Here is a 25,647-nt window from a genome sequence, read left to right on the forward strand (position 1 = left end):
TCATTTGCACTCAGATGAAGATTAAGAACATTGTCAATCAGCTTTAAGAAATAGGGGGTTTGCACAGAATTTGTAAGAAACCATCTGTACCCTCTACCATCTCAGCTGTTGTAGCTCAATTTATATGAGCAGGAGCTATTCTAAACTGTTCTGGTTTTGTTGGAGTATAGACTTAGTTTTCAGTAGTATAAATAACTGACCAAGATGCAAGGTGAAAGCCTGAACTGTTCATCCAGTTTTTGAAGCTTTGTATCTTATTACCCTGTGTCTATTGCTGTTACAAGGGCTGAGACATTTTGCATATTTCATCATGCTTGGTTCCAAGGCTTCACTCTGTGAAAGGCTGCCAAATCTGTTACTATATGTGATGGCATACAGTTGTGTCTGAAACCTCAAAGAGTATTGTTTTCAAGCTTGTGTGATATGATGTAGCAGATTTAAGTGGTGAATACTGGTGTTAAGTAAATCATATCGTCCTAGATTGGACAAGGATGAAATGCTTTTACATTTACGCTCTAACGTTGTTGCTCTGGTGTTTGTCTCATCAGATGGACGAGATCAAGGCTAAAGACAGGATCATATTTTCCTTGGAGAAAGAACTGGAGACACAGACAGGCTATGTGCAGAAGCTGCAGCTACAGAAGGAAGCTCTGGATGAACAGCTCTTCTTGGTGAAGGAGGCAGAGTGTAACATGAGCAGTCCCAAGAGAGAGATACCAGGAAGGGCTGGAGATGGTTCAGAGCATTGCAGCAGCCCTGTACGCAGGTTTTACTGGATGCTGCAAAACAGAAACGTAGCTGGTTTCTTTTACTTAAAAATTTTCTTGGTCCCTGGGAAAACATTCCTGCTGTTATTCACTACAGAGAAGTTATAACTGTAGCTTCTTCTAAGAAAAGGCCAGTTGGACAAAGCTTTGTAATTCTGATTCCTCATTTGCTGTATTTACAAACATAAAACATCTTAAATAATAAGTGCTATTCTGAAAGAATCATAACTATCTGGGTAGTCTGCATCCTCAAAAACAAACATAGAATTGGGAAGACAGGTAGGGAGAAGTATGGGGGAATCTAGGAAGCTCAGGAGCACCTCCTCTTTCTCTGTCTTGGTCTCTACATGTGTAGCTGTTGCTTTCATTTACAAGGCATGCAGCTTCCCTAGTTGAGTGACTAAACGTGGCATTTACACAACAAATATGTATATACACATATTTACACATATGCAAATGAAGAATAAGAAGGTAAAGGCAACTGATAGTGAAAGGGATGTCCTTATTTTTTTGTGGCTTAGCAAGTAGAAGCAACGTATAGGAGAAGGCAAGAAAAGCTAGAAGCTCTTAGCATTTTGCTTTTTTCCCCTATCAGAAAACATATGAACGTCAGTTTTGTGTTGTTTTTTTTTTTAGATTTTGCTAACAACTGAAAATTCTCAGTCTTAAAATTTCCCCCAAACTAGATGCTTTCTTCCAAACAAACAAACAAAAAAAAAAAAACAACAACCAACAACACATTTTTGCCATAATATTAAGTATCATTTAAAAAAAAAATCACTTGAAGGTGATGATGATGACAGCTTAAGTTGACTAGTATGTGGTTTTGGGAGATTATTTTCCAAAATGTATTTTGAAAAGAATTAGTAACTGTATTATGTTGTTACCAATGAACAGGACTTGCGCAGAAACCAGAAGAGGATAGCAGAGTTGAACGCCACGATTCGGAAGCTGGAAGACAGGAACACATTGCTCGTTGATGAACGAAATGAATTGGTGTGTGAGCTTTGCACTGTCAGACAGAGGGGGCCAGGAGCCATAAGGAAGGCAAAGAGGGGAGTCTCCAAGCATGACATTCAGTGATAAATGTGCCTTTTTGATCCATCAGGCTTGTCACTCAGGAGACTGAGGATGGTTTTTCACTTTAGAATTCAACAATAATTTCAGTGAAGTTATACGGGGACAAAATCACAATGGAAGCTGAGGCAAAGGGTGTTATATCTTTCTATATGATTGATTGTGTTCCTTCCTTGACCTTTTCAGGTGTTTTTGGGCATACAACAGTGCATGATGAGACTTATCTTGTAAATCAAATAATGTCTGTAGTCCACTGTATGAGAACAGCTAAGAATCAGCTCTAGGGAGAACAGACAACAGTGAATTGATCCCTTTATCTGATTTACTGTTAGGCAGTGATATCTGTGTGTTGAAGTCAGCACCCTGACTTTTTGACTACTCCATGTTTCTGCTTCTGTGATTAAGGGTGAGGGTGTTGAAATTCAACTCCTGGTATTTTTTATAATTCTTGAGCTAGGAGTCTTAATGTACTCCTTTCATATCAGTGTGGCTGGCTTGGATATCCTCAATGTTCTTAATTTAATATTTGCAAAATAATATAAAGTTTGTAGTAACATTACAAATGTGTTCACAAGCCTCTCTTCAATTATGAAAAGCTCTCAAACATCAAATTTCTGCAATACTGAATAGTTTGTAGTCTGATGAGTCACCTTGACTAGCTGTTGCATGTCATTAAATACTTAGCCTGTTTTTCCACAAGAAAAAAATCCTTAAAAAGGCTTCAAATTTGTATCTTGCACAATGTGACTACAATGAATACATTTTGTTAAATGTGACCAGGGTACTGCTAGAAATATCATGCACCTTAAGATACATTCAGACCAGCAACAGCTAACTTTGTACTTAGGTTAGGACAGATGGTTGTTTTGCCAACAATTGTGCTGATTGAAGGCCACTTATGGCAGCTCCTCCCTTTCCTGTTAGCAGAAGGGATCTTCAGGTGCTTGCTAGCCCACTTTGGGCAAAATTTAATGGATTAGTCTGAATACCCTAGTAAAATGATGTGATGATATAAGCAAATGTGGTTAACAGTCTTTAATAGCTACAATAAATTCTCCCAGTCCTTTCCCCAGCAGAAATGCAAGGGGCAGGAACCTCCCAGCGATGAACAGTAACTCGGAGCTGGCACAGTGCCTTCATTAGGTAGATCATCTGGGCACAAGGAGGATGTCTTTCCACAGCCACACATAATTTTCCTTGTCCTCCCTAAGAAAAAGAAATGTCATGTATTAACACTCAGTTTTACCAGATGGAACTAGTTTTGCAAAGAAAGAGAACTTGGTTAAAACTCTAGTTGTGCCAATACTGGAACTTACAAATATGCCCTAAGATAACTTTTAATCTGATGGGATTTGTTGTTTAAATGATACGTGATTTATTGATTAATGCAACATTCATTGTGCATGTGCACAAGTATTTTACTGTGTTGCATTAAGAAACAGGTTTACATATATGTTGTTGCTGTGATCCAGACTGAGTAGGTACCTATGAAAATCTGTCTTTCAAAGAAAATCAATGGGTTTCCTGCAGATTAAAAAGAGGTTTTGGCTTTGTTTAGGGCTTTTGTAGCAGCTTTGCAGTTGCCTGGTGGTTCGTAGGATGGGTTCATTCCTATGTATGAGTTTTCACATAGATAAAGCCATCTTTCAGAAATAGATGTGCAGAATTATGCTTTGAGATTTATAGATAAAGTAAGTTTATAGAAGCTGTAAGCATTACTAGGATTGCTTTGCCAGTTCCATTTGATCATTTTGTTTGGCATTTTACTGGGACAGTAGTCCAACAGGGAAGATTAACAAAAATATTTCTAACAAATGAAAGAGAAAAATATATTTTATTTGGATTGCTTACAATTATTAATTGCTACTATCAATTCAGTTGAAGCGTGTCCGAGAAGCTGAAAAACAATGTAAACCTCTCCTGGAAAAGAACAAGTGCCTCACGAAGAGAAATGATGAACTGATGCAGTCTTTGCAGCGCATGGAAGATAAACTCAAAGCAGTCACTAAAGAAAATATAGAAATGGTCAGTACTGAAGAGCAAAATGAACATTACTGCATGACATATGTCTGTTTTGGTGTGCATGTCTGCACAGTACATGCATGTACAAACAAAGTGTGTATGTGTAACACTATTTATAAAATATATCAATATTTAGGTTTGTACATAATAGACTTACATAACCTTGTGGGTTATGCATACGTGTAATATTTTTAAGTGAATTCATAAAATCAGTCTTTAATACTATCCCCAAAATTAGATTTGAGTGAAAAAAAAAAAGGTGTATCATTGAGTCATATCCTACTCTGCCATTTTGCATTTGTAAACCAAAAAGGAAGCTGTTAAAAACTATGTTTTCAGCCAGCCTGATTGCCATCTTAGAATGCTTAGAATGTCTGTGTTCTGTACAAAGAACATTGTAGAGCTGATAATGGCAAAGTGAAGTTCTGGTCTGCCCCTGAGCAAATATAATATTCCCATAAAACACATGCATTGTACATGTATATGAGAGAGGGAAAATGGTGTTGTGATGGCTAGGGTTATATATTTCATATATCAGGGCTATATGAAGTGGGAATAAAGTGGTTATGTCTGTAGTTCCTTCAAACGGAATCATCCTTAGTGTCAGTTAGAATATGGTTCCTGCACATGCGTCAATGTTGCCTTGACATTAATATAAAAAAAGAAAAAAAAAGGTGGAAATCTTGGGTTGCCAGATGCAAACTGGCAAGCTGCTAAGTGTTTGTGTCTCTTGTCTTTGGCTCACAATAGCCATTGTCCTCATCTTGAGCAGGCTGACCATTCTGCAGTGGATGCAACTCTCCTGCTGATTAGGATGAGACTATCAGATTCACTTTCTTGTCTTATAGAAGAAAGGCTTCAGAGTTACAAGGTTAATCCACTTTAAGACTCTACAATTCACTCATGCCCAGAAGTCAGATAAACTTACTGCAGACATCACAAGTCAGAATTCTTCTTCCACAACTGCAGCAGATCACAGATCATGGCCCCTTGGGCTCTCCCTCAGCAAGCAGAAGGGACTTGAGTGTCTGCATGCATTAGGCATCGGTGGGCAGCACCCCTGGTGCATATGGGCGCACACAGCACCTGTGTTCTAATTTAGCTCCCTGACATTTGCTCTTGATAGTGTAGATGCCCAAATTATGGAAGCTAGCAAATTGTAGGTGGCTAGATTGATTCTCACAGGCTATAGACATCTCTCCCACATATGCTCTGAAACAGGCAGGATACAGAATTCTAGTTAAAATAGTTCTGATACCCCATTATTTACCTCTCCTCTTGTTCTGACTGGATACATGTCTTTCACAAGTCTAAAATGTCCGATTCCTCACTGTGTATGGTCATATGAGGGGTATATGCAAGTGCATGGGGTCATGGGACCTCATGGCATACCCACTAGGCACACTGGGGATACAAATATATTTGCCACATGGTGGACATCTAGATGCATGGTGCAGAAAGTTATGGTACATGACCTTTAAAGGCTGCTGTAGAGGCTATATTGCCTCTAAGTAGAGAGAGAAATCTTTGTTGTTCTGCTTGAAGGACTCGGCCTTGCAGTGCTGCTTTATTATTAAGAATCGCTTGTGGGTTATAAAAATTATATAGCTGAAATTATGAATTACAAAATTTTAAGTTATAAGAATTATGTAGCTGAAGCATATTTAAATGGCTTTACATCTTAAATGAAGAACAATGCCTAATTTTTAGCTGAAAGGTTGTCTTTTTCTTTTAATTGCTATATATTATTTTATCTGTGTCTTTCTTCTTCATACCACAGAGAGAAAAAATGACATCACATCCTCCTCTAAAGAAATTAAAATCTCTCAATGACCTCGATCAGGCTAATGAGGAACAAGAAACTGAATTTTTAAAGCTTCAGGTCATAGAACAACAGAACATAATTGATGAGTTAACAAGGGTACGTCCAGAGCACCAGAAAATGAGCAACAATTCCTGTATAGAGTTCACCACTGTTAGTATTTTTTTTATTATAAATAGAGGACTGAGAGTTCATCTCTTCCTTACTTTTAACACCTGCAGATTTTTAGATGTTGGTGAGTGCGGGTGTGGTTTATTAACTGGCTTTCTAATGGGGCATCAGCCTTACAACGAAAAGGTGTAGCTTGTGTGTGTGAACTGAGCTCTGGAAATGAACACAGACTAAGAACAGTGGAGCTCACCAAATTACATATATGTTCATAAGGCAGAGCTGTGACAAGCTGTCTTTCCATTGTAACTAGACTATTATTAAAATCTTGATATGCGGGCACACAGTGCAATATCCTTCATGTTCTAGAAAAGAGCATGCTGCCAGTTGGGGCTCATTAGTTTCTGATCTTTTTATTTTTTTATTTTGGGGGGCGGGGGTTAGACTCAATGACTCCTTTTGGGTTCCTCGCAACTCAGATATTCTGTGATTCTATGATTAGTTCTTCTGTCATATCCTTTAATACAATCCTTTTTTAGCTGGCTTTGTATTATGATGTTGAGGGGAACGAAAGAGAGACTCCAAAGCAAGCTGTTGCTTCTTCTAAGATATCAGTGCTAGGAGTGTTGAAACCAACACTAGTATCTCTTAATGACTCTGAGATAGAGGCAGCATCACCTCTGCAGTGAAGTCAAACAGTTTGCCTCCCATATAAAGCCCAAAACAGTCCCCTGCAACAGGCCTCCCAGTGATTTTAACAGGAAATCAATCAGTGCCTGTTGTTTGACAGCCTGTCAAAGCAGCTGCACAACAGTGGGGTTTATTTTCTGCTATCCCTTCCTCCCTTCTTCAAATGGTTTTCTGCTGATGCACAGACACAGATTAGAATATGAATCCTTCCTTCCACCTGGAATCAGATTCCTGTTTGAAAGTGTAAACACAGTCAGAGGAAGCCCAGTGTTTTGTTTTGTCTGTAGATTTGGCATTCTAGGACTGCAAACAAAAGAAGAGCAAGATACAAATTTTAAGTCCAATAACATTTTAATCTTATTTTCCAGGACAGGGAAAAACTCATTCGTCGCAGAAAGAATAAAAGGAGTTCAAAGCCAATTAAGGTAAGAGGAAAAATTTTTTTCAGGTTATAAAAATGCCAGTAGGCTTTGTAGGAAAACACATTTTAGCAATCTGATTAAAGAGAGTTCTGTGGATTATAACAAGCTGCTTTAGTGATCGGTTTTATAAACACCTTAGTTAACCTGGGATAGCTTTTCAGGTCCGTTTTGAAATTCAGTTAAGGGTGCATAGCTATTTTATTCACAACAAAATGTGTCTTTTCCCTTCTCTCTAAAATAATAATAATCTTCCCTCTATTTTCTATAAATATTGGTCTTAAGGCCTACTATGCTGAGATGTATTTATGTTTCCAGAGACCTTCCCATCTATCTTTCGCTATTTTTTGTAGTCCATGTAGTCCATCTAGGCCAATCCTGCAATTCCCACTAATGCAAAATCCTTATCCATCTAATTTTTCAAGTGGAAGTCTGTCAGAAAAACTGTGTCATTCTCTTCTGCTCAGTTCCACAGGGCTGCCCCTTATGTTATTCAGTATTGTTTGGATACCCCTTATGTTATTCAGTATTGGGTCAAGTCAGTTAGGCATTAGTTAGGCATTGGAATGGGTTGCCCAGGAAGGTGGTGGAGTCACCATCCCTGGGGGTGTTTAAGGAAAGGTTGGACGTGTGTTAGTGGATGATATTAATGGTAGGGGGATGGTTGGACCCGATGATCTTGGAGGTCTTTTCCAACCTTTATGATTCTAAGTCCAAAGCTGGTATAGTTTAGGATAACTTTAGAGCTGAGTAGTCAGCAGTGGTTCAAGTAATTTTTTTATCAGCTGGATTTAAAGAATGACTGTGCAACAGCCATGTCCCATGTCCAGAGAGTGGAGGTACTGTGTATGACACATAGTTTGGTTGCTTTTTGTCCTCAGGGACATTCCTTAGGTGGTCAGCCATGTTCTGTGAAAGTAATGCAATGCTTCCCTGCACACAAGACAGAAATTCAGACCAGTATATCCTAGATGTGTCATCACATTGTTTCTATATCGGTTTTCAGGCAATATGTTCAGCAGTTCTTTCAGCAGAAAGAACTGTGAGGCAAGGACTAAAAAGTATTTTCATCTGTTAACTTTATTTCTAAGCCAAAAATTGAAACATGGAAGGATATGGCTATTGTCTTCACTTGTAAAAATAAATGAATAAGAAAAAAGATAATGTATGAAAAAGTTTATTGTGCTTTTTTTTTGGGGGGGGGCGGGGGGAGAGGATTCTAATTCCAGGTTTAGAAGGTTGTAACTTGTCAGCAAAAAAGAAAAATATTGCAAAGCAGAAGTGCATCTAAAATGCTCATTGATCAGCTTTCAGCACAGTTACCCATAAAGCAAGTTTTAAAATGCTCATCTCTGTGCCCTAAAACCCAGCCCTGCAGGTCAAGCACCTATACTTTCATAGGTCATGACTCAGTTTTCATTTGATTTGGTGAATTCAGTTACCAAGACTGGAGACAATGAGGCATCAGACGTACAAAAAAGCTGTGTTGTGTGAGCAGTCTCTTACAACATGTGTCAGTTACTATATGACTGGAAAAATATGTGAGATTAAGGTCACATTAAATTATTTTGTGTTAGCGTAACATTTACTCGTTTTCTCGAACAGCACTATCAGTGAGAGAAGCACTGAAATATTCAGAATATCAGCAGTGTCTGTGAGAGAAGGAGGAGGTTCCCTATTCCACAACTTAGACATTTCCTTTTCTGGCATTGTCTTGTCTTTGCATATTATGCTGCATGTTGACAGATGCCTTCTGAACAGCTTTGAGATTAACAAATGATTCTCCTGACATTGTGTGGGGCAGAGACTTCTCCTTAGTATGTTGCTGCTACCGTAACGTTTTCCAAGTTTTAGATTGAGCCAGATCCTCAGTCTAGAAAAATTAATCAGCAAACTCATGTTCTCCACCAGCACAAGACCTAATATTCAGTATGATTCCCTTTGATTTTGTTTGGAGGTGGTAGTTGCAGGGGTTGTACATAACTCTTTTTTCATGTCTTTCCCTTTTTAAATAGCTAGCAATGTGGTTTGGAATTAACCTTTCCCCCAATCAGAAATGCTCGCAGCCCATTTCCAAGGAGATTCAGAAATCACATGTTTTTCCTTCTTTAGAGACATGTGGTGGATACAGTTTTTGGGTACGATGATGATTCCATGGACTCTGAAACATCCTCTGTGGCCTCATATAGAACAGACAGAACACCAGCAACCCCAGATGATGATCTGGATGAGGTAAGATCCGACTCTTTCCATAGGTAAGGACAGGTGTTCATGAGATTTTGACTTTCAAAGCAAGTGGCCAGGCTCTCCAGGTTTTTATTCCTGAATATTGAATGACAAGTTCTTCATAGTTTGTCCTCAATTTCAGTTACTGATATCCTGAAATGCTGAGAGGTTCTTTAAAGATCTAATCCATAGAGTCTACAGCTATGACTTCATTGTGATCTGAGATGAGTTTCTTTTCCCACTCAAGAAAATGAACTTGTTATATTTCTTTTAGCTTAAAGACATATAAATGGTCTATAAAGTCTACATTTTTATTACTTCTTATTACAGCAAGCTTACCAAAAAGCTGTTTTGAATCAAGATCCATAAACCAACTATTGTGTTTAACAAGTCACACTTGCATTCTTTGCTTTGGCAGTGCACTGCTGCCTGGTGCTTAGACATGTCCTTTCTTCCTCAGAGTTTAGCTGCAGAAGAATCAGAGCTGCGGTTTCGACAGCTGACAAAGGAGTATCAGGCCCTGCAGAGAGCTTATGCACTACTGCAGGAACAAACAGGAGGCATCATAGATGCTGAAAGAGAAGCCAAGGTCAGCATTTGTTTGAGGGTAAAAGCATTTCCTTGCCATCAGAACATACAGATATCTCAAAGAGGCATACAAAGAAGTAGAGTGGCATACAACAGAAATGTCCGTTTCCCTCATTGGCTATGTTTATTTTAATGGAATGATGATTACAGATGGACACAATAACTCAGTTTACAAGGGGCTGTCCTCCAGCTGAGCCCCAAACCCCTGCATTTAGGAAGGCATACCAAAGCAGACAATTGTGCAGTTTGGTGCAGAATCACAAGAGTTTTCTCGTGTTTTTCCCAGGTATGAAGGTGTTGGATTTGCAAACGTAGATAGAAGCCTGTGGTTTTGCACAAAGGCATAGATTGTACCAACCTTAGGAATACCCACCTGTTTCTAAAAAATACATCCAAATTACATTCAAATTTGAATGTGATGCAGATTACAGTAAACCTTCCAAGGCTAAAAATGTTATCCATCTAATAAAATCCTGGAATCGTTCAGGCTAGAAGGGGCCTCAGGTGGTCTCCAGACCAACCTCTTGCTCAAAGCAGTGTCAGATGTGAGATAATACCAGGTTGTTTACCACTTTAAGTCAGTTCTTGAAGAATTCCCAGGCATTTCTGATTGCTTTTTTCTACAGCCCTTTGCCAGTCTCATCTGCTAAGCACTTTTCTTCAGTTTAGGGACTGTCCCTTACCAGGGTCTTTGAGCAGAGTCTGTCACACTGAATACCTGATCTTGGGTTTTGCCACTCTAATACATGTTACTAACAGGCTTGGGTGGCGAGAGGGGGATGATCTGCTGCTTTGTCCCCCTGTGTCATTTATATGCTAATACGTGAGGGGGCAGAAAATATTGATGAGCCAGAATCTTTGTAATGGTTACTCATTCAGTGGAAATAACAGCATAGACCATGATTCTTCTTATGTTTGGTTTCCTTTAATATCAGCCACGTTCCTGTTTTTGTTGTTGTTTAATGCTATACCTCACTTAAACAGGCTCAAGAGCAGCTCCAGGCTGAAGTACAGAGATATAAAGCCAAAATAGAAGATCTGGAGAAAACTTTAGCACAGAAAGGGCAGGTAAGCACTTCTTGTATATCTTCTTTTAACTGTTCTGCTTTGAATATGCCTAGTACAGTTTCAGTCTAAACTTCCCTAAGATACAATGTCACTGTTTAATAAGCAGGCAGGTCTAGCAGGTTCAGAAGCTTTTCTAAAGCTTGGTAGACTAATATGCTGTTATTCTGTAATTTGCAGTCTGTTTGTGTAAGATTTTTAAACCTGAATATTGTGGCTCCAATTTTCAGTGAACATGCCCAACCTAATACAGTTTGATTATTCTGAACAGTACTGCTTCATCCAACAGGACTCTCACTGGGTGGAAGACAAACAGCTTTTTATTAAGAGGAACCAAGAACTTTTAGACAAGGTATGTTCCCAAGTTCTGTGTGTTCACGCGGAAAGGTAACCTGGATGCTGCAATACAGCTTTTGGATATGCAGTCTGGTGTTTATAAGTATAGTATATGGATAGAACAGCATATTTGAATATGGACAAAATGTATGGACAGGATGACATATGGATAGACACAACCTCTCTAACTGCTTAGGCACTGTTGCTGATGCTCCCAACCTGAGAGCTGGAAGCTCTGCTTAGCATTACAGCTCTGCTCCAACATTGTGTTCCTGCAACACTGCACTGAAGAGTCTGCTGTTGCTGCCCTGGCAGGACATTTTGAAGTCAGCTTCTGGGTGTGAAACAGCAGCAGAAATGTAGTCACCCTGTAACACCAAGACCCTTTCATACTCCTATTTTCCGTATGTTCTGTATATTCTAAAGGGCTTGTATCATCCCTAGGTCCAGTGCAACTTGAACTAATATTTCATTCGGTGCATTCAGGAACATCAACTCTATGTGTGCATATATATACATGTATAGATATATATATGTGTATATATATTTAATCATGGAATATAAGGCCATGAAGGACCTCGGCATTGCTTGAATCACCAACAGTTACAGCAGTGTCTGTACATACAGCTGCCATCAGCAAGAGATCATTAACACCCAGCAACAGCTCCCCTCTCTTCCGTCACCTCCGCAGATGAGGCTTCCTAGCTGTGTTTCTTCCCTTCCATAAACATGCCTAATAGGTCTCCAGCCCTGTGTCATGCTTCTCCAGACAAACTAACCTACGGGGGCTCATTTGACTTCAGTCTTAACACACTCCCTAACCGTCCTTGTCTGGTCCCTACTCAGAGAACCTTGTTGCAAACTATAGGTCCTGGCACTGGCTGGAGACTTGCAGAAGAGAGCAGGCTGAGGAGCCAGTGGTTGTGTTGTTGCCAGCAAGGAAGTTGTATCCAATTGGCCAATGCATGGTATTCATGTCTGCTAATTGACAGCGCAATTCATGTGGACATGCTTGTTGTGCAGTTCACAGGAGTGCTCATGTGGGATAGGATGACTGCACAAGTAACTGCCCCACAGAGACAACTGTCCCTGCATGCCAACTTTGCTTCATGTGCCACACACTGGGAATCCCTGATCCAGCCCAAGATTTCCTCTGAAGCAGGACCAGCTATTTCTGTGCCACTCCTGACAGATGTTTATCCAACTTGTTTGCAGAGCCCTCCAAGTATAGTCTTCACAGCCTTTCCCAAAAAACCTATCCTAGCACTTTACTATGAGATCAGTGCATTTAATAGCTAATGTAGAATAATCTAATAGCTAACTTGATATTTCTGTTGTGTTAACCTTCCCACTGATCTTCACTAGGATTGGATTGCTTTAGGAAAACCTTCAATCTAAGCATTTTATAATGTTTAGCAAGCTGATGAGCAGAAGTTCACCTGTAAGCTAAAGACTCATTGAAGTAACATGGCAAGTATCCACGAATCCTCTCTAGAGCTTGGATCTTGAGCTGTCTATGCTGTCTGAACTGTTACTCACCAAATATTCAACATTTCTTGTAACAGTCACACAGATCATGAATTTACATATTTCTATTAGATAGAGAAGCTGGAAGCAGAAAACAGCCGTCTGCAACAGGAGCTGCAGGATGCTCGGGACCAGAATGAACTGCTGGAGTTCCGCAACCTTGAACTGGAGGTGACAGATGAGCTCCTTACAGTAGACAGAACCAGGGCACTTGCACTGAACACCAACTTTAATCAAGTGTTTACACCAGTGCTGTAGTGATATAATAGAGTAACAAATCAGGCTGAGCATATTTAATTGTGGGCTGTGGAGGTATGTCAGCTCTAATATCGTGGAAACAGTAATCTCTATACTTAAATGGTTCACTTCTATCTGAGCTAGGTGCCTAGTAAGGTAAGGTAAGCTTAGCCAATTAACTTCAGCATGGCTGTGCTAGGTTACCATGTTTTTCTAATAAGTCAGAGAATTCTGTTGTCAGCATGCTTTGTTCTTATATCTGCTCTGGAGTACAAATGTATAGTGCTGGACAGAATATATTAAAATAAACAGAAATTAATTAAATCTAAATGACCCAGGTAAACAAAGTTTAAATTCCATCCTCATGTACTTTACTCAGAGCTGCATCATAGTTCACAGCTAAAATCTCTGCTGAGAGTGAGTACCCAGGTTATTGTTTTGTTTGTGCTTTTGTTTTGTTTTTGTTTTGTTTTTAATGAAAGTAGACTGAGCAATTGAATTAAATGTTTGTAAACCAAAAACATATTTGAAAGCAAAATTTGATCTTTGTTTTTTGTGCTTGCCTGAATACCTGAAAGGGATGAGAAATAACATTTTCAATTTTTTATTTTTGTCTTTGGTCCTTTAAAACTGGACAAAATTTTATAAGTTTTAGGTAATGAAGGTGTGTAAGTAGCTAATTATTAATTTTCTTGAATTTATTCCTTTCCACAGATAATAGAACATATGACATACCAGGATGAGCAAGCATGTAATCTGAGTATCCTAGTAGCCTTAAGTCAAATACCCATTTTCCACAGACAACTTGCAAATATATATAATTCATGAAATTAGTCTGCTGTAAAACAATTCACTGGGTTTTAAAACCCTGTACCACTTGGCATACTGTTTTTAGCCTGGAGTCTTTCCATTCAGTTTTACCAGCAGTAGTTAAATAGTGATGTTTCTTTTTCTCCTAATATGAAGAGGTTAAGTTTGTGAAGCATGATATAAACAGTAGATATTGCATTTATTGAGTTCTCTACACATCTCATTCATTCTAACATGTTCTCTGGTGTCTTCTGAATTAATTTTCAGGAAAGAGAGAGACGGTCTCCACCATTTAATCTCCAGATTCACCCATTTTCAGATGGTGTGAGTGCTCTACAGATCTACTGCATGAAGGAAGGGGTTAAGGTATGTCAGTTTTATAAGGCAGGACTTACTACAGGAGTGGTTGATGCTCCCCAAGTAATCCATTATATTAATCGCCACTAATAACTCCACTATATTTTAAGCATTTAAACTCAGTCTAATATAAAAGTGTATGATGACTGATGCAATTGGACTTGTAATTTTCATCATAATGATAAAACCTGGCTCAAAGGCAATTGAAATCAGTGTGTGATGCATTTCTATGGGATACTACAAAATGTTATGTCTCGCTGTTGTTCATAGGAGGGACAAATATTGCAGCTATGATACAATGTGCATGCAATGCCTTTATCTTATTTTCTCTTTGCAGGATGTCAGCATACCAGACCTCATAAAGCAGTTAGATATCCTAGGTGATAACGGGGTAAGTTCAAATGGGAGGTATTTTCCCTTTACAAAATACATTTTGTACAATAGGAAAAGTGAAATCTGTAACTATGTCTATTTTCTAAGATATTTGTTAAAATTATGTAATACCAGAAGTCTTCATTTAGAGTGTTTATCTCCTTAAGTTGAGCATTTGTGAGATTTCAGTAATCAGAGAACTAGTAATGAAGTAGCAGCTTTAACATTTGGTTTCACAGACTGGGAAGAACTCATGTCCAATGGCCACTGATATTTGGAACTGGTTCTGACTGTACTCCAGTCATTCAGCGAATCATGTGAATTAGGTTGGCAGTATGAGCCCACCACATCTTCATCAGGACTAGAATTCCTCTGCAAGCAGTTTCATAAACAGACAAGAAATACCAAATGGCCTGTGGCTTTCAAAGTGGGCATTGCTTCCCACTTTAGTCATCTATGTAAAAGAAAATACCCGGTATCTCTGGCTAACATAAGATACATTTTAAGAAAGCGTATAAGAAATAGAAAAAGAAAGATCATTATTGTCTACACATATACTGGTGTAAATTAGCTTTTTTTTTTCAAAAACAATGGAGATTCAGCTTTGCAGAACTAGCAAAAAGAGAAACAAATGGGTCTAACTTCAGTTTACATTTCATGTAAGAAGCAATGATATGAAAACATACAGTCAGTCCATATCATGTAGAAAGGCAAAAGCAGTGTTTTTTTGTTTGTTTGTTTTTAATTATGTTAGCAGATCCTGAATATTTTGTTGGGAATACTATAATCAGTAATATGTGGTTCCCCTAAAAACTGTAGACCTAGCGTGCAGCCTGGATAATCTGTATTCATGCAGGAAACTGCTGCTATTTTTTTTCTTCCCTCTCTTTCTCTTCACAGAATTTAAGAAATGAAGAACAAGTGGCCATAATTCAGGCTTCCACTGTTTTGTCCTTGGCAGAAAAGGTAAAATGTGTGCTTGCTTTTCTCAGTGATATCTAATCCCTCATCTAATGCTGTACATTTTTTGGCTCTGGTATATCAATATTATCAAACTTTCTAGTGTAGTGAGCATTTCCACAGACAAAGTAAACTCTGCTATCTGTATGTAAATACTATTGTTTATCAACTAGAGATTTTGCAAGGATAGAAATACCTTGATGTAATCACAGTCCCAAACACCTTACTAAAGCAGCAAAAATGTCAGACCTACCTGACACAAGCTATGTAGTCAGAACAGCTGGAAAAGCAAAAAGAATGACAAATGAAACCTGAAATTCTAAAGTGAATTAGAAAATATAAAATCAGACATTTAAGCCATAGTTAATCATAGCCAGAGATTTCCACTCTGAAAGGAACTGTATGCAAAATTTCCACTGAAATTATGTGTCTAGGTTCCTTGTCTGGGAAATTGAAAATAGGCATTGGTTAAAAGTACTTTCTATGGTTCAAATACAGCACACAGTTGTGTTAATGTGACAGCATCCAAGGATTCTACTCATCAATTCTCCCTCTCCAAAGTGAATTGCCATTTACTTAACTAAGCTATTTCCAGATCCTAGAGACCCATGGGTCCTTATCCGTGGAGTGAAATGGGGTTCCCTGTCCAGGAAAGTGTACTTTTCCATCTTCCAGTGATCCTGTAATAGTGATCCTCGTAATTCCTCCTTATGAAGTCTCACTCGTAGCCATCATGGCTGTACCTGTCACTGGAGAATCTATTAAGACAGGCCCAGAACTAGCAATAGGTTACTATAAATAGACTAATAAGATGCTGTATATGTCCCATTGCCACTGCCTGTGTGCCTAGAAAACACAGGAGATTACAGCTCTCATTGTCTTCCCTACAGTGGATCCAGCAGATTGAGGGAGCTGAAGCTGCTCTGCACCAGAAGATGATGGAACTGGAAAGTGATATGGTAGGCAAACTTTCCTTAATAGACATTTTAGGAGCATGTCACATTTACTTGGTGTGCCAAAAAAATAATTAAAAACTTGTCTTTTGGCAAATTAGGTATGCAGGCTTTCTCTGATAATTGCTGAAACCATAAAAATGTTACTAGACTGTTTCATATGCAACAGCAGATAACACAGAAATGGAAATAGTTAAGGTTTGAGAACTTTCCCTCTTTCCATGAGGATGACTTTACTAAAAGTACAGAGGGCTCAAAGGCTGCTCAGTGATTTTCAGATATGAAAATGGCCACACTCTTTGCCTACTAAGATTGACAGTATAAACGTTAGCAGTTGTAGAACATTTTGTTCAATACCTGTAAGTGAGAAATTAATGAATTTTCATACTGTCTTCTTTCATTACATTTCAAGCCCGTATCCTCCTGAAGGTAAAAGCTTCACAGCTGAACTTCCTATAGCATCATTAAAGCTAGGACTTTATTCTTTTTCTAGTTAATAGAAGTAACTTAAGAGATGAACAAGCCTAACAACATGAGTTGGATAGCTGTAGCATTTTACCTTTTGTTCCTGTGGTATGTCTATACTCAAGTTAATTAAGCTTAAAGTACACTGAGAAGTTAAAGCACAGCATCTTTCCTCAAATAACAAGGACATGAAAATGCCTGTTTAGTTCCTGTTTAGTTTATTGCACTTCCACACTTCTTCCAAAAAAGAAGCCACAAAAAGAGTTGTCTGGGATGCCAGAGGTGTTATCTTTAGAAAAACCACACAGAAAACCTTAAATACTACTGAAATGCCAAGCAATATTACTGAAATCAACAAGAGATGATGGATTTAGTTCCATGTAGATCAGATGTATTATCATACAAAAGTAAACACAGCTATTTTTCCTTCTTCCTTTTCTAGCTGAGTCAGATAGATAGTAACTTTGCAGAGTGTAAGTGAAGACCAGTCTCCTAGTCCTGCCCAAGTCAGATGTCTGTAGCTGATTTAATAAAACTTCCCAAAGCATTTTGGGTAACTGATTCACGTTTCTGTCTAAATCCTTCATTGTAGGAGCAATTTTGCAAAATAAAAGGTTATTTGGAAGAAGAACTAGACTACAGGAAGCAAGCTCTTGACCAAGCATACATGGTATGTACAAAGGAAATGCTACAGTACATATTAGCCAGCACTGTGACAGGACATGGGCTCCTGTTGGATCACGAAAAGAGGTTTTTGCTTTCTTCTTAGTATCTTTTTTGTTTTTTTACTATTTGTTTTCCGATTCTCCTAACAAACTACCATGCAACGTGCACAACTTCAAAATGACACCTAGGTTTTGCAAATCAGAAAAAGGTAGATCTCCCGAAGTCTGAAACTCTTTTACTCTTTTGTCATTTATAGGCAGTTGCTCATTAGTGTCAGCTTGTCCAGCTGGAGTCAGTGAAACCAACTGGAACTCAGATCTAGAGTCTTAGATGGCCCATTTTAAGCATATCATAGCAACTAGAGGATATGCCACAAAGAACACAATTTCCTGCTGTAAAACCACTGTGTCAAATTCTGATACATAGGTCTGATAACTGGCCTTGCAAGTTCAGCACAATTGGTTTGTCAGTTAATGGGAATGCTCATTGATTAGCTCGATTAAGAGCAAAGTAGTTTGACACTGACCTTCAATTTTTTCTCTCTCTTTTTTTTTTTTTTTTTAGTACAGTGGGTCAAAATTTTAGAATTGGTGAAATAATCATCTTTTTACATTACAAATATAAAATAGGTATGAAAGTTCTATCCAACTCCTGATCACCTCTGTAACTGCTTTAAAAAAGTCAGCAAGAGATTTCAATGAAAACCAATGTTGAAATACCATAAAAATAAAAACTTTTTTTTATTTGTCTAAACAGTGAACCACTTTATGAGTTCTGTTTGTCACATTTTTGCACACTTGAGCACAGGGACCACCATGCAGGTGCCTGAATCTGCCACAACCTCCCCAGTCCCCATTGTGTTTTAAACAATGTTCTGTCTCTAACTGGCTTTTGGTATTGCATCGACCAGAGGATCCAGGAGCTTGAAGCCACCTTATACAATGCTTTGCAGCAAGAAACGGTAATAAAGTTTGGGGAACTGCTCACTGAAAAACAGCAGGAAGAGCTGAGGACAGCAGTAGAAAAGCTAAGACGTCAGATGCTGAGGAAAAGCAGAGAATATGATTGCCAGATTCTTCAAGAGAGGATGGAGCTGCTCCAGCAGGCTCATCAGGTAAGAAAAAAGAACGAAGCACATATAGATCTACTCAGCTTTGCTGAGTAAGAATGTAAGCTGAGGTCAAATTTAGGTAAGCTCTTGGTCATGAGTGTGCCTGGCATTTCTTGAGTTGTTTTATACTTTGAGTCTTTACTGTACACACAAACATTTGATATTAGTTTGTGGAGCATTAGTTAGTTATATTTTGAGCCTTAAAATTCCAAGCCAAACAGTTTTCATCCAGAATTCTGTCCACATGAATCTATCTCTTTGATTAAAGTGGTCACCCCTAGTTACTGGACTTGGTTCAAGAGGAACTGTATGAATGTGTCTGGCTATTTTTACGTAGGAGAGCTATCTGTTTTTCCAGCCACTTCTGGTCTGTCCCTCCCAAAGTGGGCAGTTGTAATGTTTTGCTGATGAGATATAGCACTATATTTACATTCAAAGATTAATGTGACAGCTGCAAAATGAACAAAACTTACTCTAATGTTTAAGGGAATAAGAGAAAGCATATGCCCAGCGGTCTTTCTTCTCAAGGTGCCAGAAGTTTAAGTCATGTTACACAGTTTTTGTAAGAGTACCCAGCTCTGCTAAAAATGCACTTTGGCTACAATTTACGCATAACTGGCTCACCACAGAATTAGTGTTTTCATGGTACTATAAACATTTATCATTTCTAATAATAATACTTTAGTCCTCTTTCAATACATCAATCTGTGAGAAATTTTAATGAATTGTGATATAATTCTAAGGAGTATAATTGTGATCTTATGCTTTCCATCTATTTACCACAAGATTGGTATGAAATCAACGCTTGAATCAGATCCACTATTGGTACTAATTTCCAGCATTTGAGGATGCAGTGAAATACACACAACAGCATATTTTGAGTAGTCGTGCGTGAGGTAAAGTTATGGTTAGGCAAGGCTAGTCGATGGAGTCATGATACTGCACAGGTTTATCCCTGCCAGAGAAGTGGATTTGTTAATTACTAGGCTGTTAGCACTTTGAACATTTAGTCGCTTTTCAGGCAAGCAAATTTATTGAGTATTTAGTCTAGATTTCTTTCTTTTTTAATTTCCAGAGGATCCGAGACTTAGAAGATAAAACTGACATCCAAAAGAGACAAATTAAGGATCTGGAGGAAAAGGTTGGTTCTGTTTTGCTTCTGAAGCAGGCTGATCCACTTTTTTTGGAAAGTAATGATATAATTCTTTGGAACTACATGACCTTTTTGTTTAGCTTAATAAGCTGGACATGTTAGTGTTTTTCTACTATACCATCTTTTCAATTTGTGTCTTTCAGTATACCCAAACTTTAATCTTAAGAGTCTCCTCCACAACAAACTCTTTTTCATTTTAGGAAATAAATGCTGAACACTTAATTATGGTTAATGACACTGAACCAAATGATGAAGCCTTTATTTGTCTGTTAAATGCTGTCTTGGTATATAGACAATACATCCACTAAAGGCAGGGTGATGGTAGGAAGCAGGAAGGAATGAAGAAAACTGAATGAAGATTTGGAGATTGTCCTTTGCTGGCAGGACTAGGGAACCCAGGTTCTGATGTCATCCCATTTATTGAAGGTTGCAATTGATTATACAATATGAAAACAGTACTAGAATCTTGCCCCTAAACTGACCTGTCAAAGAACTATAGAAATACACATGCTTATTCTTTTTATATATATATATATAAAATACATGTTTATAAATATATGCAGAGCTGTTCTGCTTTTTGGGGGGGAGGGGAGAGAGCAGGGGGAGGGCAGTGTTAAAGCTGCTCTGTCACATTAAGTTTTTCTAGTTTTAGATAGCTAAGATAGGATTGCTGAACAAAGATCACAGCATGGGCACAGCACAACGCTACCAACAATGTATTTTCTAGAAATGCTAGACTGATATAAGATACATCTCCAGTGGCAGCTTTGCCAATGTAGTCATATTAGGGAATATCAATGTACATACATAAACTGTAATAATGATTATATCAGTACAATGACAGTAGTGCCAATGAGACCTTTCTGTTTGTACATACATTCCTAAAGTGAAACAACTGTGCTTAATGTAAAACTTGGTAGACATAATTCTTTCCACTTTTCTGCCAATATTTTTGTGACACAAAGACTCAGTGTCCTTCTAGTATATATAACTTGGAAATAGACCATAATCTGTGATGAAGATTAAAAACAAAGCAAAAATTATGCCATGGTCACATGGAGACCTTGAGTATGAGACTTTTCAGTGTAAATTTTCAAAAGAGCTTTTGATTCACGAAAATTCACTTTCCAGAAGATGCTGTATTCATGCTTAAAATGATATATCCAAAAATTAATTATTCAACATATAATAGTTAGGGTTTACCATTAGGCATATATATTTCCCAGGCTATTTCCAGTATGGATAGCAGGCATTGTTTTTAACCCACTTTAAAATACTACCGATGCTATTTTCGATATCCAGCTCTGTGAGTTCCATCAACCCATAGTGGTTTACAGTGAAAGCTATATCTCAGGCTTTCAATATGGTGCCAATTCTAATTCATCACCAAAATTAATGGGATGTTTGTTTTCTAAGTCTGGGAGATAGTATGGCACTCAGAGAAGTAACCAGGAAATACAATGTTTTCTGAATGAGTAATTACTTTATTTGTCCTTCAGAGTGCAAAAAGAACTAATCCTGATGCTTACAATGCCATGACCTTTTGTTTTTATGCAATCTTCTTTTTCTTCTGCAGTTTCTATTTCTATTCTTGTTCTTCTCTCTTGCCTTTATTCTTTGGCCTTGATGTCAATGTGCCTCTTGGAAAGGTAAGACTACTTCATATATTTCCTCAAAGGTAGCACTTCTTGCACAGAGCTGAGGATCAGATCTTTGCATGTTCCTGTATGTGTCTAGAGTCATGGAATTCAGCAGGTCCTTGTCAATTTGTAATAGTTTGCAACAGAGAGTGGTTACACTGCTGAGCTGACACAGGGTGTTGCAGTCAGACCAGCACTATCCAACATACTTTTAAGTGAATTGCGAAAGCTTGCGGATGATATTCTGCCATTCATAATTGTGAAAATAAAAGCCAACAAGAATTTCACAATTATCAAATAGTCAAGAGAATTGCACGTGAAATTCAGTATTGATATTTGAAAAATGATGCAGCCTTAAAACTGTTAAACAGGCTCTGAGCTGACTGCTCCCACTCAGAACATAGCTCAGTGTCCAAAACTAGGAGAGGTATAAAGAAGAGCAAGGAAGAAGGATCAGCTGCTGAAAGACAGGAAGAGGGAGACAGAGGGAGAGAAGGATTTTTCTGGTTTCTTTCTCTCACAGGATTAGCACAGCACTCACTGCTGTACTTTTCAGATCAGGAAGGAGAAGCATTTGAAACAAGGCCAGAGTGCAACGTGCATGAATTAAACCATATGCAGCAATATTTAGCATCAAGACCAAAACTCTTTAGTTCCTTCTAACGTGAGAGTTTACTATAGGCATTGTTTTCTGTGCTTGTGAATATATACATTCACTTATTTGTGACCAAATAATGAAGTCTAGTCTGCATGGATTTCACACTCAGTGAGTTTTACCATGTGGATTTTAATGCTGAGAAAGCAAAGAAAAACTATGCCATTTTGCCCCATGTTTCAAATCTGAAACCCAGAATTCTTTTCCATATATATGAAAGGCTTCCTTGGATCAGGAGCAGTCTGCGTTTGCCTCATTGCAGAATTAGCCAAAGTTCTGGGGTTGCCTTGAAACCACACGCAATGCATATCACCTGCTGTCATGTCTGGTGAAATTTAGGCAGCTGTAGTACAGGAGATATTGAAACCCACAGTTTTGTAAGGGCTGGTGCATAACTCTTCATCTGAAGATACCCGTGGGAACTTCTATGGACCAGAGAGCTTTACCTTTTCAGGTTAAATGGACAGGCCTGGCTGGTGTTACTGATTAACTCATTGTCAAAATATAAGTAATTTTCACAAATGTCTTGCATGGAAACAGAAACAGTCTGCCCAGTTAGCTGATAATTGTAAGAACAGATCTTTTCAACTTTCTGACTCTATTTTGTCATCTGGATATGTAGGTAGAGGAAATTATCACTTATCTGATACAGATGTTCTTTTTGTTTTATTTTTAGAGCACCCGACCACACAGATAAGTCCTTAGAAAGGCAAATGCTTCCAACCCCCCGATGAAGAGAACATTGTTTACACCAATTTAAAAAATATATACAAAAGAACAACCTGTAGCCAAGACTGCAACCACCTTATATTTTAAAGCCATCATTCAAGATTTGTTACTTGACAGTTTCTGTCTAAAGCTATGATATATGCTGCATCTAATGAAATCCTATATGTTGAAATTACAAAAGGGGAAGAAAAATAAACTGTGAACCTACATCACTTAGGAAAAAACTTAAAGGGAATCTGCAAGGCTCTACTTTCAGCTGATCAAGTCAGAGTGTGTCTTGGGCATGGACAGAAAAATATATCCCTGCTATGCAGGGCAATCATTTAAATGGGACACTGTCATCCCATGAACAAATCAAAAGTAAGAAGACAGAGCAGGAGAAACACTTGAGAGCTGTGGAGAGATACTGACAATAAAGCATTTGGTTTGAACTGTCTGGCTTTCTCACTACAGGGACTCTTTCTCTTTCCCCTTGGTTTTAGCCTCAGGAACAATGACAGCTGCAGTGTGGGGGCAAAAAAAGGAAAAATACATTCTAGTTTATTGCACGACGGGCAGGACAGGGCACCATGTTTTCTGTTTGAGGTCATAACTATGCACCATTCTACATGGCAAGGGATGGGAAATGAGGGTGTGTAGTATAAGGAAGACTTCTGACAGAATTGTAGCCTTATCTCTTCACACTCCCTGCATGAAGAACAGCCTGCCCATTGTCAGATACTTTTCATACTCTTTAAAGACTGACAGTGAGATATTAATGCCCATACTTAGTTTCACTATTGGAATAACATAGTGAGGATCACTGGATTGGACCTACAAAGTGGCTTCTTAGAAAGAAAAAAATGAGTTTGAGGGAAAAGGGGAAAAAAGCTATCCCCAGTGTTCATGTGGTATAACCCACAAAGCATCATCTTCCAAATATTTTGTCTCAGCTTGGATCCTACTGAACATGCAAAACCCTTATAAATGTTTTGGTTTGGCTTGTCAAACTGATTTTGTTAGCCGACTTCCTGACCAGTGACACCTAAGCCAAAAAATGGGGAAAGCCATGTGAAAGCATCCTTATTAGACATGAGGAGAAGTATCACTGGCTTGTTCAGATTTTTCCACAATTAAGAATAACTAGTAGTAGTTTCCATTTCAGAGCATTACTTACCTCTCCCATGACAAAGGCTGGAACCCAGTCCTGGTGGCTCCCTGAGGCAAGGAGTGCCATCACAGTGGCATGCCCCTGTAGTCAGTAAAAAACAAACCCTGAGGAGTGTTGACACCTGCAACAAACATTGCCAAGTTCCTGTCTGTTGGAAGCAAAGTTGCATCCATCTTCCCTTTTCTCATGGTGTGCTGTATGATCTAGGCATGACAATGCCCTTCTCTGTGCTTCTGTTTTCATTTACCTGGAAATTGAGTCCTTCCTGTATAGACTTCAGGTTCCTGTGGCAAGGCTCCTTATTTGAGCTGTGTCTTCCACAATGGAGCCTTAATTTTAGCTAAGAAAAATGGATTTCCATATTTCAAAGTAGAAGACAACCTGTGCATTACTTAAACCTTCAAAAGAGGGCTCACATGTTCTGACATCTTAAGCACAGACTCTACAGACTCTGCACACCAGAAGCTTTACAAGTGCTTTATAGAGGGTGTTGCTTCTTTTTGCTTATTTTTGCAGATGAAACAACTGAGGCAAAAAGTAGTGAAATAAGTCAGCAGGGCAAAAGCCATTCCTTAGCCACAGCAGGGATGAAGTTCATCTAGTATAGGGGATGCCTGCCCCTTACAGATGTTTTTCGTCCAGAATAGCTTTTAATTATTAATGTCCATACACTCAGCTGGATTGCAATGCTGGGCTCAGTTTCTCCACGGAGACTTTAAATATCCTCACTTCTTTCATGCCTGGAGATTGTGTTGAGCCCTCTGTTGAAGGTTGGAAGCTATTAGAAAATTCCTCTTCCTTAAAATTAATTTAAATTAAAAATGACCACAGCTTCTGGAAGCAGTCTGTTTTAGCCAAGGAGTTTACTGAATTCTGCACCAGTTGTATGTTTGCTTTTTTTTTGTTGTTGGTGGTGGTGGGTTTTTTTTTTTGGTAGAACAAACAAAAAAAAACAAACAAAAACAGACTTGTAGGCAAATATGTTAAATGAATGCTAGTATGTTGCATGCTCTGTGGTTCAAACTCTTTGCCCCCCCTGCAGAGGCATCTATGGGTAAGGTTGACCCAAACCTACCACCTGTGCTTTCCAAGGGTGCTGCTACCAATTTAGTCCTGAAGCTTTGGAGTTATGCTTCTTCTACACCTGACGTATTAGGATCACTTTACAACATCTCGTTAGCTACAAAAAGTTTTTTTTCCTCCCTCGTTATTATTCCCTCTTCCCCCTTCCACTGTTTTTTCCCTTGCTGCAGCACAAGTTCACTTCATACCACTTGGCAGCAGCGGTATGTGGCAAGTCACAAGTACATGCAGGCTGGAAACTGTTTTCCATAGGTATTATGGCCAGCAATTAAAGTGCTGAGCTCATCTTACAGAAGCATGAGCAGCATCTATTTTCTATGACGTTGCAATAACGTCCTTCTCTGCTTTGGTTAAAAAAAATAAAAAAAGAGTACTAGAAATGTTTGTTTCAGGCAGACACAGGGCAGAACCATAGCACAGATATAAGTATCTAGTTTCAGAACATACTGGACTGATTTTGTGGCAGACTATATCATTCAGGTCCTCTGAACTGTGCTGTGCACACTTTACTCTCATTTGTCTTGCCTGATTTCCCCTCCCTTGCTCTTCCTTATTGCATGTGCATTTCCAAGGGCTTGGGGTGAGGTGGGAGATGGCAGACAATCCACGGCTTACCATGGTGCGACTTGTAAATTGTCTGCAGACTTTTAATGCTAGAG

At 38.6% G+C, this 25,647-nt stretch overlaps 1 protein-coding gene across 14 annotated transcripts in view; it reads left to right on the forward strand.

The window, feature by feature from the left end:
- Positions 1-23,186, forward strand: part of JAKMIP2 (janus kinase and microtubule interacting protein 2) — a 47,847-nt gene extending 24,661 nt beyond the window's left edge. For 10 of the 14 annotated variants that reach the window (XM_080555246.1, XM_080555242.1, XM_080555238.1 and 7 more), the window contains 19 exons: positions 549-758; positions 1,665-1,763; positions 3,723-3,869; positions 5,647-5,787; positions 6,855-6,911; positions 9,018-9,137; positions 9,592-9,738; positions 10,704-10,787; positions 11,074-11,136; positions 12,720-12,818; positions 13,962-14,060; positions 14,389-14,442; positions 15,324-15,389; positions 16,274-16,342; positions 17,394-17,471; positions 18,378-18,581; positions 19,654-19,719; positions 21,308-21,380; positions 22,703-23,186. In XM_080555246.1, coding sequence (XP_080411372.1) covers positions 549-758; positions 1,665-1,763; positions 3,723-3,869; positions 5,647-5,787; positions 6,855-6,911; positions 9,018-9,137; positions 9,592-9,738; positions 10,704-10,787; positions 11,074-11,136; positions 12,720-12,818; positions 13,962-14,060; positions 14,389-14,442; positions 15,324-15,389; positions 16,274-16,342; positions 17,394-17,471; positions 18,378-18,581; positions 19,654-19,719; positions 21,308-21,358 — 1,854 coding nt within the window. In that variant the 3' untranslated portion in view covers positions 21,359-21,380; positions 22,703-23,186. The remainder of the gene's footprint in view (positions 1-548; positions 759-1,664; positions 1,764-3,722; positions 3,870-5,646; positions 5,788-6,854; positions 6,912-9,017; positions 9,138-9,591; positions 9,739-10,703; positions 10,788-11,073; positions 11,137-12,719; positions 12,819-13,961; positions 14,061-14,388; positions 14,443-15,323; positions 15,390-16,273; positions 16,343-17,393; positions 17,472-18,377; positions 18,582-19,653; positions 19,720-21,307; positions 21,381-22,702) is intronic. The other 4 variants (XM_080555237.1, XM_080555239.1, XM_080555241.1 and 1 more) reach the window with 3 other exon arrangements.
- The last annotated feature ends 2,461 nt before the right edge of the window (positions 23,187-25,647 follow it).

This window comes from Anser brachyrhynchus, assembly GCF_964034855.1.
Source record: "Anser brachyrhynchus genome assembly, chromosome: 14".
Lineage (NCBI taxonomy): Eukaryota > Metazoa > Chordata > Aves > Anseriformes > Anatidae > Anser > Anser brachyrhynchus.